Below are 13,158 nucleotides of genomic sequence, written 5' to 3'. Positions count from 1 at the left end.
AATGTTGTAAAATAATGGCAATACAGATTTCTTACCATTATGTTACAAATTTTGTTTAAGAATATATAAATACAAAATGCATTTTTATTAATGGGGATTATTTCATTATTCACAAAATACAAAGTTTTTATGCTTTGTATGTCCTATTTTAGTAATATTTGATTCTAAATCCAATCAAAGGAGTCTTAGTTCTCCTCTTAATAAGTTTGCATACAGCAACTACAGATAGAGACTGATACAGGTAGCTTTTATTGGTGACACCAAAACTGCAAGCATTTGGAAATAACTCTTGATAAAGATTCAAATAAAACAGTATCTAATTAGCTACTGATTTACATGGTAGTCACAAGCCTGAAAAATCAGTGTGTATTGAAAACTTGAAAAAATGCTATGTGTTTATATTAAAATAGAGTTAGAGTTTAGATTCAAGATAATTATAAAAGGATTTTTAACCATTTGGAAGATTTGAAAGACTTGGGATAATACTACTTTGTGCCAGAGAGTCCATTTTAGTGTAGAATGTTTAGTATATCAGTCCCCTGCCTACTAAATGATAGCACGGCCATCTAATCATTGTGAAAATGAATTTGCCCCCACAGATTTTCAGAATACCCCTACATGGTACTGTTTTCACATAGAACCATTGATCTTGAGAAATAGGGCAAAATTACTATGTGGGAATTCTTTTCAAGTTTGGAAAATTGTTTCATCGCAGGGCATCTTCACTAATGTGGGGAATGGTTCATAGAATTTTAACATGTGCTGCCAAAGTGGGCACCAGTTCATAGAATTTTGGATAATACAGAATGAAGAAACATTCATCAAAGTTGAGGGAACTAGTATAAGGTTGCCATAAGTTTGCCATTCTCCCACACCCAGGTGAAAGATAGTTTAAAAATTACTCTGGCTTCTTAAAAAAGAAAAAAACATAAAAACTCTTAACCAAAATGTAAGAAGAAAAACATTGTCTCAAAAAAAAAAAAAGTCTTTTAAATTGAAGAAATTTAACTTGAAACATACTCCTCTTCTTTTGTCCACTTTGCTTTTGACCAGTGAAAACTTTGTATGGGATGAGGTCCAATCTATGTGTCAAGTGTCTAGAAACTTCAGGTTAACAACACGTTTTTTAGTGCAAGTTACGGTTCATCATGCATAATTCTTTTATAGGTGAATATTTATCGTCTAGTTACAAAGGGGTCGGTTGAAGAAGATATTCTTGAAAGGGCCAAAAAGAAGATGGTTTTAGATCATCTTGTGATTCAGAGAATGGACACAACTGGAAAGACAGTATTACACACAGGTTCTGCCCCTTCAAGGTGATTAACTATTTAAAAATGTCGTTTTATAATCACACTAAACTTAACTTTATGAAATGTTGTACCACTGTAAGCAGATCATTTAAGTATTTATTGTTATAATTTTTTACTTTTTATAGTATGTACTAATTTCTAGTCAGAAGGCAATACATTCAGTACCTGGTTTCACCACTCTGTAATTGGTGGGAAATCCCATTAACTTCTAGTCTTTAGATTCCTTAGTTTTAAAATAGGTATGCTAATACTTCACATATTTACCTACCCCACAAAACTGTTACAGAGGTAACAGTATGTCAACAATTAGCAATTTACAGTTATGTGAATGTTATACTTTTAACTTAATTTTAAGTATCTTTATTTGTTTGTCCTGTGTTTAGTTCTACTCCTTTTAATAAAGAAGAGTTATCAGCCATTTTAAAGTTTGGTGCTGAGGAACTTTTTAAGGAACCTGAAGGAGAAGAACAAGAACCACAGGTAAGAAGAATCACCTCAGAATGTTTGTTGTCTGTTTGATAGGAAGGAAGACTCAAGTATATTTAAAATAAAGATTTCTTTGTAATTACAGGAAATGGATATAGATGAAATCTTGAAGAGGGCTGAAACTCATGAAAATGAACCAGGTCCATTAACTGTAGGAGATGAATTGCTTTCCCAGTTCAAGGTAGATGATTTTTTTCATTTAAAATTTTTCTTTGTGATTATATGAATTTCAGGAATTGAGGAATTCAGAGGAATTGAGTTATTGTCATTTAGTTTATTGTTTATCTTTTCTTTCTTTAACCATAATCAGCAAGATAATTTTTAAATGAAAATGTTTTTCTTAACATTTTTGTCTTGAAGTTTGCTATTGTGTATAAAAACTTTTTCCCCTCGTCCTGACAGATCAGTAGCAACGTGATTTAGAAGTACGAAATCGTTTTTGAACAGCATTATATTTAGTTGCAGGAGAAAAGCATATATATCCTAATTAGGACTTAGAATAGTGCTTAGCAAGTAGCATGTCCTCAAATACTTGGATAAATAAATGAAAGAATATAATCTCTGGTTTATAGTTCCATAATTCTGAAGGCTTTTAGTTAATTTTATTGACGCAGTTTGGAGCATTAAATTAAGCTTCGTCACAATTAAGAAAATTGAAGTAAATCAGGCGAGTAAGCAATAAGCACCTAGATGTTAATACTTACAAATATTCCTGGTTTGATGAAAGCTGAAAGGTTGCAAGGAGTTCTTAAACAATGTAAGTCAACTAACCTCATGTTGTAAGTACCAATTGTTTAGTTTCAAATAGCAGGCTCTAAATCCTAGCCATTTCATGACTTCTTGGTTTTTAAGGAGCAGTTCATGTCTTTCATTCAACAAATGTTTATTGAGCACCTTCAATGTGCAGCATGCTTGGGCAGTATATAAAAACTTTTGTAATTTGAATTGATCACTGCTGTGTGGAGGATAAACTGTAGAGGGCAAGAACTGAAACAGGGATATAAGTTAGAAGGCTATTTTAGAAATGCCTGTAAGAGGCAAAGGTTTCTGGAACTTGCACTGATTCTGGGTATAACCTTTTGTTTTCCTATACATTGTTGTATTTGCTTTCAAATTGACTAATTGGTAATTTGAAAAAAGTCACAGTTTAAGTTAACTGGAGTAAATAATAGATTACTTTTATGAGTCTATTACTAGCACACAGCTGGCTAATAAGACTTATCACCACATTTAAGTAACAACATGAGAATAAACATTACTTATGTAGAATAAGCATTGTTTTCTTCATCCAATTATCTACAAATTTTAATTTACTAGTATAAATTGTTAGTTTTCATGGGTACTTTCTATATACCAGATTCTGCACAGTTTTCTTAAATATATTATTTAATCCTCACAGAAGTTAGTGTGTTATTACTGTTTTTTTTTCCTCTTCATTCTTTCTTTCTTTTTAGATAAGGAGATAAGGAAACTAGGACTTAGGAGGCCTGAATCATTTATATAAGGTCACATAAACCTCCTTGTCTCTGTCAGTAGCTCTTTAGGTATTATTTTTTGAGCATAAAAATAAGAATATTACATTGTTCTCCAGCACTTGGTAGTTAATGAACTGGTCTGGTAATTCCTGCAGAAAATTGTTTAGCATATTAACAGTATAAATTAACTTTTTTATTGTTGTTAACTTCCTCTCTGTATCTGTTGTAGTAATAATTTTAATGAACAATGGGATAACAGAAAATCATTCTTGAAGAGGATTTTTAGAAGTCAGTTTCATCTACTTTGACCTAATGAAGAAACGGACCTAGATAATGTAGCAGTCGTATTTGGTTTAGTTCACAATCATACTCATTATCTTGAGGATATTTAAGTTTTATTGTCTTATTTTGACATGCCAAGTCCTCCCCCCAAAAAGAAAAATATAAGGATGCATATTTCTGTAATGCTTGTTCTGTTAAAATTGTGGTACTTATCAGGTTGCCAACTTTTCAAATATGGATGAGGATGATATTGAGTTGGAACCTGAAAGAAATTCAAAGAATTGGGAGGAGATCATTCCAGAAGATCAAAGACGACGATTAGAAGAGGAAGAAAGACAAAAGGAACTTGAAGAAATTTATATGCTCCCAAGAATGAGAAATTGTGCAAAACAGGTAATAATTGTAAATTTGAAACATATTTCTATAATGTAAGTATTCACTCCTGTCAAGATCGCTTTTTGTTCTTGAGAGATACTAGCCTGTAGTTATCTTAATGTGTTTGTCAGATTTGATGATGCCTCAAAAAATGAGTTCGTAAGTTTTCCCTCTTATTTTTGGGAAGGGTTTGCACAAAGTTGGTATTACTTCTTTGTTAAATGTTGGGTAATATTGGCCAAGGAAGCTATCTGGGTCTGCTGGGTTTTTTTGGAAGGTATTAGCCATAAATTCAATTTATTTTATAGATACAGAACTATTCAGGGTACTCTTTTCTTCACTGAGCTTTGGTAGTTTGTTTCTTTTGAGGTATTTTTCCTTTTTAATCTATGTTGTCAAATTTATGGGAATAAAATTCTTCATAATATCCCTTTATTATTTCTTGAATGTCTGTGGGATAGTTAGTGATGCCCCTTTTTCATCCCTAATACTGGTAATTTTTTTTTATCTTTCTAGTTAGAAATATTAGTTCTTCTCATCTTAAAAAATAGCTTTTGGTGTCATTGATTTTCTGTTTTTAATTGCATTGATTTCTCTTTATTATTTCTTCTGCTTGCTTTTGGTGTAATGAGCTCTTTTTTTTTTTTTTTTTTTAGCTTCTCAAGGTGAATCATTTATTTGAGACCTTTCTTTTCTAATACTATCTCACCGTCTTTCCTAAGTCTCAAAAACTGTGATATATACTATGTTTTCATTTCAGCATATTTTATAATTTCCCTGGTGACTTCCTCTTTGAGCCACAGGTTTTTTAGAAGTGTGTTAATTCCCATCTCTTTGGAGGATTTTGCAAGTGTCTTGTTATTGATTCCTAGTTTAATTCTGTTTTGGTAAGAGAATGTACTTGGTATCATTTGAATATTTTAAAAATTGTTGATTTATTTTTTCTTTCCTACAACCATATTAGACCTTCTCCTGAGCCCTCAGTTCAGGTGAGAAGGATCTGGCAATGCTTCCCCACAAAGGTGGCTCCTCTCTTTCTCCCAGCCTGTACTATGGAAGAAAGTTTCCTCGTCTTCCACCCTGCTACCAGTCATTCTCATGAGCACCTGGTGGAGGTTTGCACCTGAATGGGTGTAAGAATTCCCTGGTGTCTTTGGCTCTCAGGGTTCCTATACTCTTTAACATTAGTTAGCCTACATTCAGCCTTTAGCAATTTTAATTGAATTCCTCTTACTTACTTGGTGATACAGCACTTAACATCTACCACTCATGCTCAGCACAAGTGACACAATGTTTGAGCCCATCTCTACTTGCAGACTCCTTTCTTTTCTTTTAGACTACTTGGTTGCCCTGTAATTTCAGCTTTCTGGTGCATGTAAGAAAAGTTATGATTTCATAGATTATCCAGCTATTTCTTGTTAGGGTAAGAGCAATGCCCCTACCAGCTTTCTATTTTTAACCAGAGAGTGACTAAATAAGTAGTTTTTTATTTGTGTTTATTTCTACAAATCCAAAAATGGTTTTCTTTTATCATACATGGAAAGCATAGCATTATAATAGATTTTAGGAAGAAATGCGAGGTGGTTAGAAATAGTAAGAACTGTATACCATCCTTGACTTCACTTAGCTGTCATCTTACTAGGGGTTCAGAGCCATGCATTGAGACTTTGGAAGAATTCAAAAGACCTATAGAAAATATGTTTTTGATGTATCTGATAGACAGCTAATAGATGTTGCAAATGGACTTTTATGTAGGCTCAACTGGTATTTTCTTGTGAATATCGATAAGTGGATATTTAGAAGTAGATCAGAAAAGAATGACTTGATCTATTCACTCAATACATCTATACAGCTAGTAATGATATTATTAGGGTATATATGATTCGAATCCTTTAAATGTATACCATTTATTAAATTGGAATCATTGTTTTATAACTTATTTTTTTCCCTTTTATAATATATCATGAGTGTTACCTATGATTTAATGGCTTATCAATGGTCCATTTTATAGATTATTTATCCAATTGCTTTTTGAGGGACATTAGATTCCCTTTTTCTTCTTTACTTATGATGTAAATTACTTCATTGGTAAATCAAAGTATTCTTTCACATTTCTGATATCCATAGAAAAAATGCCTAGAAGTGTTGTTACTTGGTCGGAAGAATGATCAGTTTTAAGTTTTTTGATTATATATTGACAAATTGCGCTGCCCCAATTTGCATACGGTCCATAGGTATATGATTGTTCATTTTTCTGTACTGTTACCAATATTGGCTATTTCTGCTTCATTTTAGCCAATTTAACAATTCAAAGGAATGGAGTATTATTACTTTAATTTGTATTTTAGAAAACTACCAGTGAGACTGTATGATTTTAATTATCAGTATACATCATTTGGTTAATTGCTCATTAATAACTTTTCTCATGTTTTTATAAAAATATATTATTTTCTTTCTGATTAGTAAAAGTATTTTAAGTATTAAGGCTATTAATAACCCTTTGTGATTAACATGTTATATTTTTCTGTTTGTTTCTTGACTATTTTTGATATATAGGAGAATAACATTTTAATCTGTTAATTCTGTCAGTCTTTTGTTTTGTAGACCTTCCTTTGCTCCTATGTTGGAAATCCTTTCTTTACCCAAAGCTTGGGTTAAGAAAAAAATTTTTTTTGTTGTTTTTACAATTCCAGATTAGTTTCAATGGAAGTGAAGGGAGGCGCAGTAGAAGTAGAAGATATTCTGGATCTGATAGTGATTCGATCTCAGAAAGGAAAAGGCCAAAGAAACGTGGAAGACCACGCACTATCCCGCGAGAGAATATTAAAGGATTTAGTGATGCAGAAATTAGGCGGTAAGATGACATAAGACCATTTTGCTTCAAGTTGCTTTTATTAGAGGGTGAAACTAAAATGTAAAATTCCCTTTGTTTTCAAAGCTCAAGGTGAAAGTTTTAGAGAAGGCAAATAGATGATATTTGAGTGGGAATTGGGTGGTTGTACTTTTGGATGTCTGTTATAACCCTGAAAAAATGAGTTTCCTTCTAATCTTTGCATGTTATTTATTTGTTGTTAAATTATTTAGACAGCTAAATTTTTTTTATTTAATGTGGCTCAGAGTAGTTGCCCTTTTGAATAGTGAAATTATATTTTGATACTTTAAATTTATGTATTGAAAACTTCGTACCACTACCTTTATGATTCCCAAACATCCTGTTTTTATGTGGGAATAATTTAGATCTGTATTTTCCTAGTTTCTTAACATCAAGGTGATTTGCTTTTTAAAAGTAACCATGTTAAAAGCATTTCAGATATGCCCAAATAGGGATTAGGTAAGATTAGCCATGCAGGATAAATTGTAATATCCTTTCAAAATATGTTTGTTTGTATATATGCATTTCTTTAAAGGGAATGGGATAACTACTTACTTTTTGTTTAGATAATATTTTTTCATGTGAAATTTGTGAAAAGGTTCATTTTTTTTTCCTAGAGTTTGTTGTTTCTTTCAAGCCATTGTAACTCTTTTCTTTTAAATCATAGACCTGACTGATAAAGTTCTTCCTCATTCTTTCTACCAGAAAATTAAATATTGTTAGCTTTTATTAAGGGTACTTTTATGACCACCTGAGTTGCTGGACTCTCTTGTCTTTAGTTGAAGAGGCATTTCAACTTCTTCTTTCCCTGGATATTTTTCCTCATCCGTCAACCACTTGGGTAGCTTTGTTCTTAAGTAACATTTTTATTTTCCACGTTTGGTATAACATCATACATCTCAATTAAAGCTGTTCTCTACACTTGGAATGTGAGGAGGTTTAATATGATTGACAGGTTGCTCAGAAGACACTTCCTGTGGTAGCTTTGAACCATTTTTTGTCTTGTGAAAATAATAAAGTAATTTCTGAAATAAAATTTAGCTTCCATTGTTTTATTTATATTCATTCTAAACATCATGCTGGGTGTTAAAATATGTCTTTGTGTTATTTGGTACATCTTAATGTTTTAATATTTTTGTTTTTAGCAGAGTTCATTTTTGTTAGTAACAATACCTTGAATTAATTTTTGCTCTAACGAGTATTCTATATACATTATAAATATATATATATAGGGTGGGGGGTATATATACATATATTTATATTAATGGATAAGTGAAGCCCACATTTAAACCAAACAATTATTTTCTATTAGGTTTATCAAGAGTTACAAGAAATTTGGTGGCCCTCTCGAAAGGTGAATGCATTTATCATTTCCTATAATTATATGAATGTGTTAGTTACGTGCTGTCAGCTTTATTTCTTCATGCTAACATTCTGGTTAGCTACTTTGTTAAATTTGCTTTTAACAAACATTTACAAAGTTGATCTGTACAAAGTCAACTTCAAATTGATATCTAAAAGTATTTTGTACTATCCTGAATTCTTTCTAGTCTCTAAAATTTTCTTATTGTGTATAAATAAGGTTGTCTATAAAATACATTTATTTTGTATTTTTATAACTGTAAGGCAAGTTCACATGCTTTTATCTCATTCATCCCAAACTTGTAAAACAGCATAAGTAGATTCATCCTTAGAGAAGCTGAATTACTAAAAACCCTAGTCTCTGACTTCAAGACAAGTTGTTTTCCCTAATTAGAGAAATTTCCTTAATTTTCCCTAATTTCAGCCACTTTTTATTTTAATTGAGATAAATTTCAAAGTGTCACGACAATTTTTTTGAAGTTATCTGTTAATCCCAATAATGGTTGGTGATACTTTCTTTTGTTGCAGCCAAACCACTATCTGAATGTAGCGCAACAAAGACTCAAATTAGTTTAATTTTGGTTTTTGTTTTTTAAATATTTCATGCCAGTTATATGAACCAAAGTTTGTCAGACATGCAATGGAATATCTAAGCTTGAAATAGAGTGAAGCTTAGTTTGTCTTAAATTGCACACCTTGATTATGCCTATTTACTTGAAAATTGTTTTATTACAGATTGGATGCAATTGCTCGAGATGCTGAATTAGTTGATAAATCAGAGACAGACCTCAGACGACTAGGAGAATTGGTACATAATGGTTGTATTAAAGCTTTAAAGGATAGTTCTTCAGGAACAGAACGAACAGGTAACATTAAAATGAGAGTGATTTAAAGCGAGTTAAATACAAATTTCAAAACCTATATATCTGTCTCAGAAGATGCATTACAAAACAAAGCAAGGCCATTCTTATACAATAGGAGACAGAACAGAACTGTACTATTGAAGATGATAGAATCCTTCCTTTAAACTAAGAGTTGCAGGTGTATGTTGACTGGAAGAAAACATCAGGAATTACTGTTAGTTATTTTCAGTATTGATAACTGGGAGAAGATAATGTAAATATACGCATGTGGTACTCATTTGTGACATAGTTGTTTCATTATGCCTGTGTTGCAGTTCATCTACCTGAATAAAATATTCAGATTGGAGTAATCAAGTACACTGGAAAAATAATAGTAGAACTCTTATTTAGAGGCTGATGGTATGAATAAATTGATCTATCCTCTGTAATTGGTAAAACATTTAATTACATGAACTTTTTTGAATCCAGGTCTACTAGGTTATTAAAATCACTGGTGTATATTGGAACATTTTGTGAAATTTAAATTTAAGAATTGCCAGTAAGTCTCCGCACCCCAAAAAATACATATAAGTAATGTAGGTAATACTTGTTAATATAAATAATATGATATGTTGCTTTGTAAAATTAAATACTTGATACTTTTTTTATACTCTTCTTTAAAATTTTAAGGTGGCAGGCTTGGAAAAGTGAAGGGTCCAACATTCCGAATATCAGGAGTACAGGTGAATGCCAAACTAGTTATTGCCCATGAAGAAGAATTAATACCTTTGCACAAATCCATTCCTTCAGATCCAGAGGAAAGAAAACAGTGAGTTATTTTATTTCTCCACTGTAAAAATTTGTTGTTAAATAATTTATAAATATGAATGTATGTTAAAAAAACATTTCCTATGGTCTGATTGGCTAGTTTTGAAGCAACAGTTTTTAAAAATAAAATAAAGCATAGCATTTTGGAGTTCTGACAACTAAAATATGCTTTTCAATATTAATTTATGAATAAAATTATAAACTTAACTTGACAGCAGTTATTAACTTTAATGCTAGGTATACTATCCCATGCCACACCAAGGCGGCTCATTTTGATATAGACTGGGGAAAAGAAGATGATTCTAATTTGTTAATTGGCATCTACGAATATGGATATGGAAGCTGGGAAATGATTAAAATGGATCCTGACCTCAGTTTAACACACAAGGTACTTACATATTTCTTGATTCTGTTGACCATTAATGCTGAGTTTAATGTATTCTAAATTTTACTTTTAAATTATGTTTGAAACTCAACTAGAGGTCAGGAAACCAAGGATCTAGCTATCTGTGATCTTGGCTGCTTTAGAAGCTAGTTTTATAGAGGGATTGAATTTAAATGATCTCTGAGAATTACCTAACTACTGAAATTATATTCTTATTGTTAAGATATAGGTGTACTGTTTCTTCAGATTATTAGATTAAAAGTAAATACTTTATTCCATCGTTTTTACATTTCACGTAAATGTAAAAAACGATTCTTAAATCTTTTATAAATTTTTCTTAGTGCCAGTGTTTAGAATTTTTTGGTGGTATATGCTACCATTCTAGTTAATACCATTTCTTTGCTTAAAATGAAATATACTGGAAGCATTTCTTTATTCTTACCAGTTTAGTTACCTTTTTGTAGTTTTACCCATTTACTGACAAATGGGAACCCTTGATATTGGTGCTTTGTCATTTGCTACTATGACGCAAAACTTAAACAGGTCTAGATTCCCACTGTAAAAGTTGCCTCACAATGCGTGCTTTGGGTCATCCTGTAGAGAGATGACACTTTGTATTCTAGGGAATTTTGGGGTACATACTTAACTACACTGCTGTTGAGAGAGGTAAGGAATCTAAGAATACTGTAACACTTAAATAATGATGGATGTTAACATTTGCATATTTGAAAGAAATTTGTAGCCTCACACTTTTCTAGTCTCGTTTGATAAGGGAGTAACATGAAGGAATTTTTTATGGCATATTTATTTAGAATTCATTCCCAGGAAAATTAAATCTTAGGCTGTGGCATAGGAAAAGAAATGTTTTTTGTGTTCTGAGTTGTTTATGTCTACAAATTTTAAGAATTGTGACTTTGTCATGTTTCATGTATTTCAAAAATTGGTTCAGTTTTTTTTAACCAATAAATTTTTCATGTTATTTAAAGACAACCTGAAAAAATTAATTGCTTGTCAGATTCTCCCAGATGATCCTGATAAAAAACCACAAGCAAAACAGTTGCAGACACGTGCAGACTACCTCATCAAATTACTTAGTAAAGATCTCGCAAGAAAAGAAGCTCAGAGACTTTCTGGTGCAGTAAGTTAAAGTTTGGATGCTTAAAAGCAGTTTACTCTTCAGAAGGATTAATATATTGACCACCTTAGACATGTGTAGTTAATATGAGCTTATAAGTATATTTTTCCATAATTTAGCAGTTTTGAGTGTGGTAGTATTTTACCTTAAATTATCTACATGTTTAAACTGGCAAGTCATATCTTTCAGAAGTGAGATCCTGTTTTTTCTAGTATTTGGAGAGATCATGGGGGAGAAACTTGATGTTTAGAGTATGGAATACTTTTTGAGGGATCAAGCCTACATTATTGTTTCATTTGGAGGCATTGGAGAACTTAAGAATCAGCATTGAAAGTCACTGAACTTAATGAGGGGGCTCCATAAAGTAGGAAAAGGACACTAAGAGGGAGGCTGGAAACTAAAGCAGCTTTTAAAAGTTTGTCTGTGACCACAATGTTAGGAACTATGGACCATTAAAAATCATCTCTAATGCTGTCTCTGGTTGCATTGTATTAAGCTGAAGGTGGTATTAATTCTAAGAGGGTAAAAAAATACATTTCTACTTCTTTTTAATCCTCTTTTTTAAAGGAGTAATTAATTGTAGTTGGTTAGTATTTATTCACATTAACATTTTATCTGATTCATTTGGTAACATAATTTATGTTGACTTTCTAAGGTTGCTGCAGCTTATTACCAACAGAATTTTGTAGAAATACATGTTTGTCAAGCTTTTTAGGTTTAATGTTTAAAAGGGTTTTTTAAAAATAGAGTATATAGAGAGATGGCTAAAATAAGAGTAATTGTTTTTAGGGAAGTTCAAAGAGGAGGAAAGCAAGAGCTAAGAAGAATAAAGCAATGAAGTCTATGAAAGTGAAAGAGGAAATCAAGAGTGATTCTTCTCCCCTGCCCTCTGAAAAATCTGACGAAGATGATGAAAAGGTAAGAATAAACCATCTTTTCTTTGTGGAAGGCCATGTTTTAGTTATAACTTTAAAATTTGAAATAAGGCCTGAAGTTTTAATTTTAGGTACTGCTGTTATTTCTTAATGGTTCATTACATAGTTTGTTTCATTTGTAGAATGGAATTCTACCCATCCAATAGAAGTATTATGTATATCACTAGAGGTTTAGAGCAAAGGTCTTTCCTTTTCAAATTGAATGAACTTCTGTCCCCTTTAATTTTATTTTGATATTTGAATGGAACTGGCTTACCTGTGTTTATAGGAAGGTAAGGATTGCATGTATCATTAATGGGATTCTGGGTTATTTCTTTCAGAATCCACATAAATGCAATCTGTAGTCATGCAAAGAAAAGAAATTAGTCTACGTCAAGATTTGGTTAGTAATACATTGGCCATACTTGCACTTTCTAGGATGAGATCACTTCTGTGAAAAATCCAAATAAAAAATTTAAAACAGAAAGAGACAGTGAAGAAAAGCCTGAGCCAGATGTTTGTATAAAGAAGGAACCAGAAGAAAAAAGGGAAGCAAAAGAAAAGGAAAATAAAAGAGAACATAAAAGGGAGCTTAAAGAAAAAGAGGCTAAGAAAGATATAAAGGAAAAAGACTTTAAAGAAAAAAGAGAAAAAGTAAAAGAAGCTATACAGAAAGAAAAAGACATAAAGGAAGAAAAGGTATGCAAATCATAATGTAAAATTTAGAAAGTGGAAAATCATATTTATATTTTAGAATAAATTGCAGATGAGACCAAATTGGCCTCAGTAATTGAGTTCTTTAAAAGTATACATGGGACATTTTTAGAAAGATCATTCTGTCCTTAGGGGGAGATTGGATAAGAGAAGAGCAGGGAGACCAGTGAGAGGGCTG

The 13,158-nt window shown here is 31.6% G+C and overlaps 1 protein-coding gene across 2 annotated transcripts in view; it reads left to right on the top strand.

Moving 5' to 3' along the window:
• Window positions 1–13,158, top strand: part of CHD1 (chromodomain helicase DNA binding protein 1) — an 80,306-nt gene that overhangs the window by 41,840 nt on the left and 25,308 nt on the right. Inside the window, exons 20-31 of one of the 2 annotated variants that reach the window (XM_037802157.1) lie at window positions 1,168–1,316; window positions 1,694–1,790; window positions 1,882–1,977; window positions 3,770–3,946; window positions 6,622–6,782; window positions 8,113–8,154; window positions 8,898–9,028; window positions 9,695–9,833; window positions 10,070–10,220; window positions 11,233–11,355; window positions 12,142–12,270; window positions 12,705–12,965. In XM_037802157.1, coding sequence (XP_037658085.1) covers window positions 1,168–1,316; window positions 1,694–1,790; window positions 1,882–1,977; window positions 3,770–3,946; window positions 6,622–6,782; window positions 8,113–8,154; window positions 8,898–9,028; window positions 9,695–9,833; window positions 10,070–10,220; window positions 11,233–11,355; window positions 12,142–12,270; window positions 12,705–12,965 — 1,656 coding nt within the window. The remainder of the gene's footprint in view (window positions 1–1,167; window positions 1,317–1,693; window positions 1,791–1,881; window positions 1,978–3,769; window positions 3,947–6,621; window positions 6,783–8,112; window positions 8,155–8,897; window positions 9,029–9,694; window positions 9,834–10,069; window positions 10,221–11,232; window positions 11,356–12,141; window positions 12,271–12,704; window positions 12,966–13,158) is intronic. The other variant, XM_037802158.1, reaches the window with a different exon arrangement.

Source organism: Choloepus didactylus, chromosome 13 (genome assembly GCF_015220235.1).
Source record: "Choloepus didactylus isolate mChoDid1 chromosome 13, mChoDid1.pri, whole genome shotgun sequence".
Taxonomy (NCBI): domain Eukaryota; kingdom Metazoa; phylum Chordata; class Mammalia; order Pilosa; family Megalonychidae; genus Choloepus; species Choloepus didactylus.
Note: the sequence above shows the minus strand (reverse complement) of the source record. Positions and strands in the feature narration are given on the sequence as shown.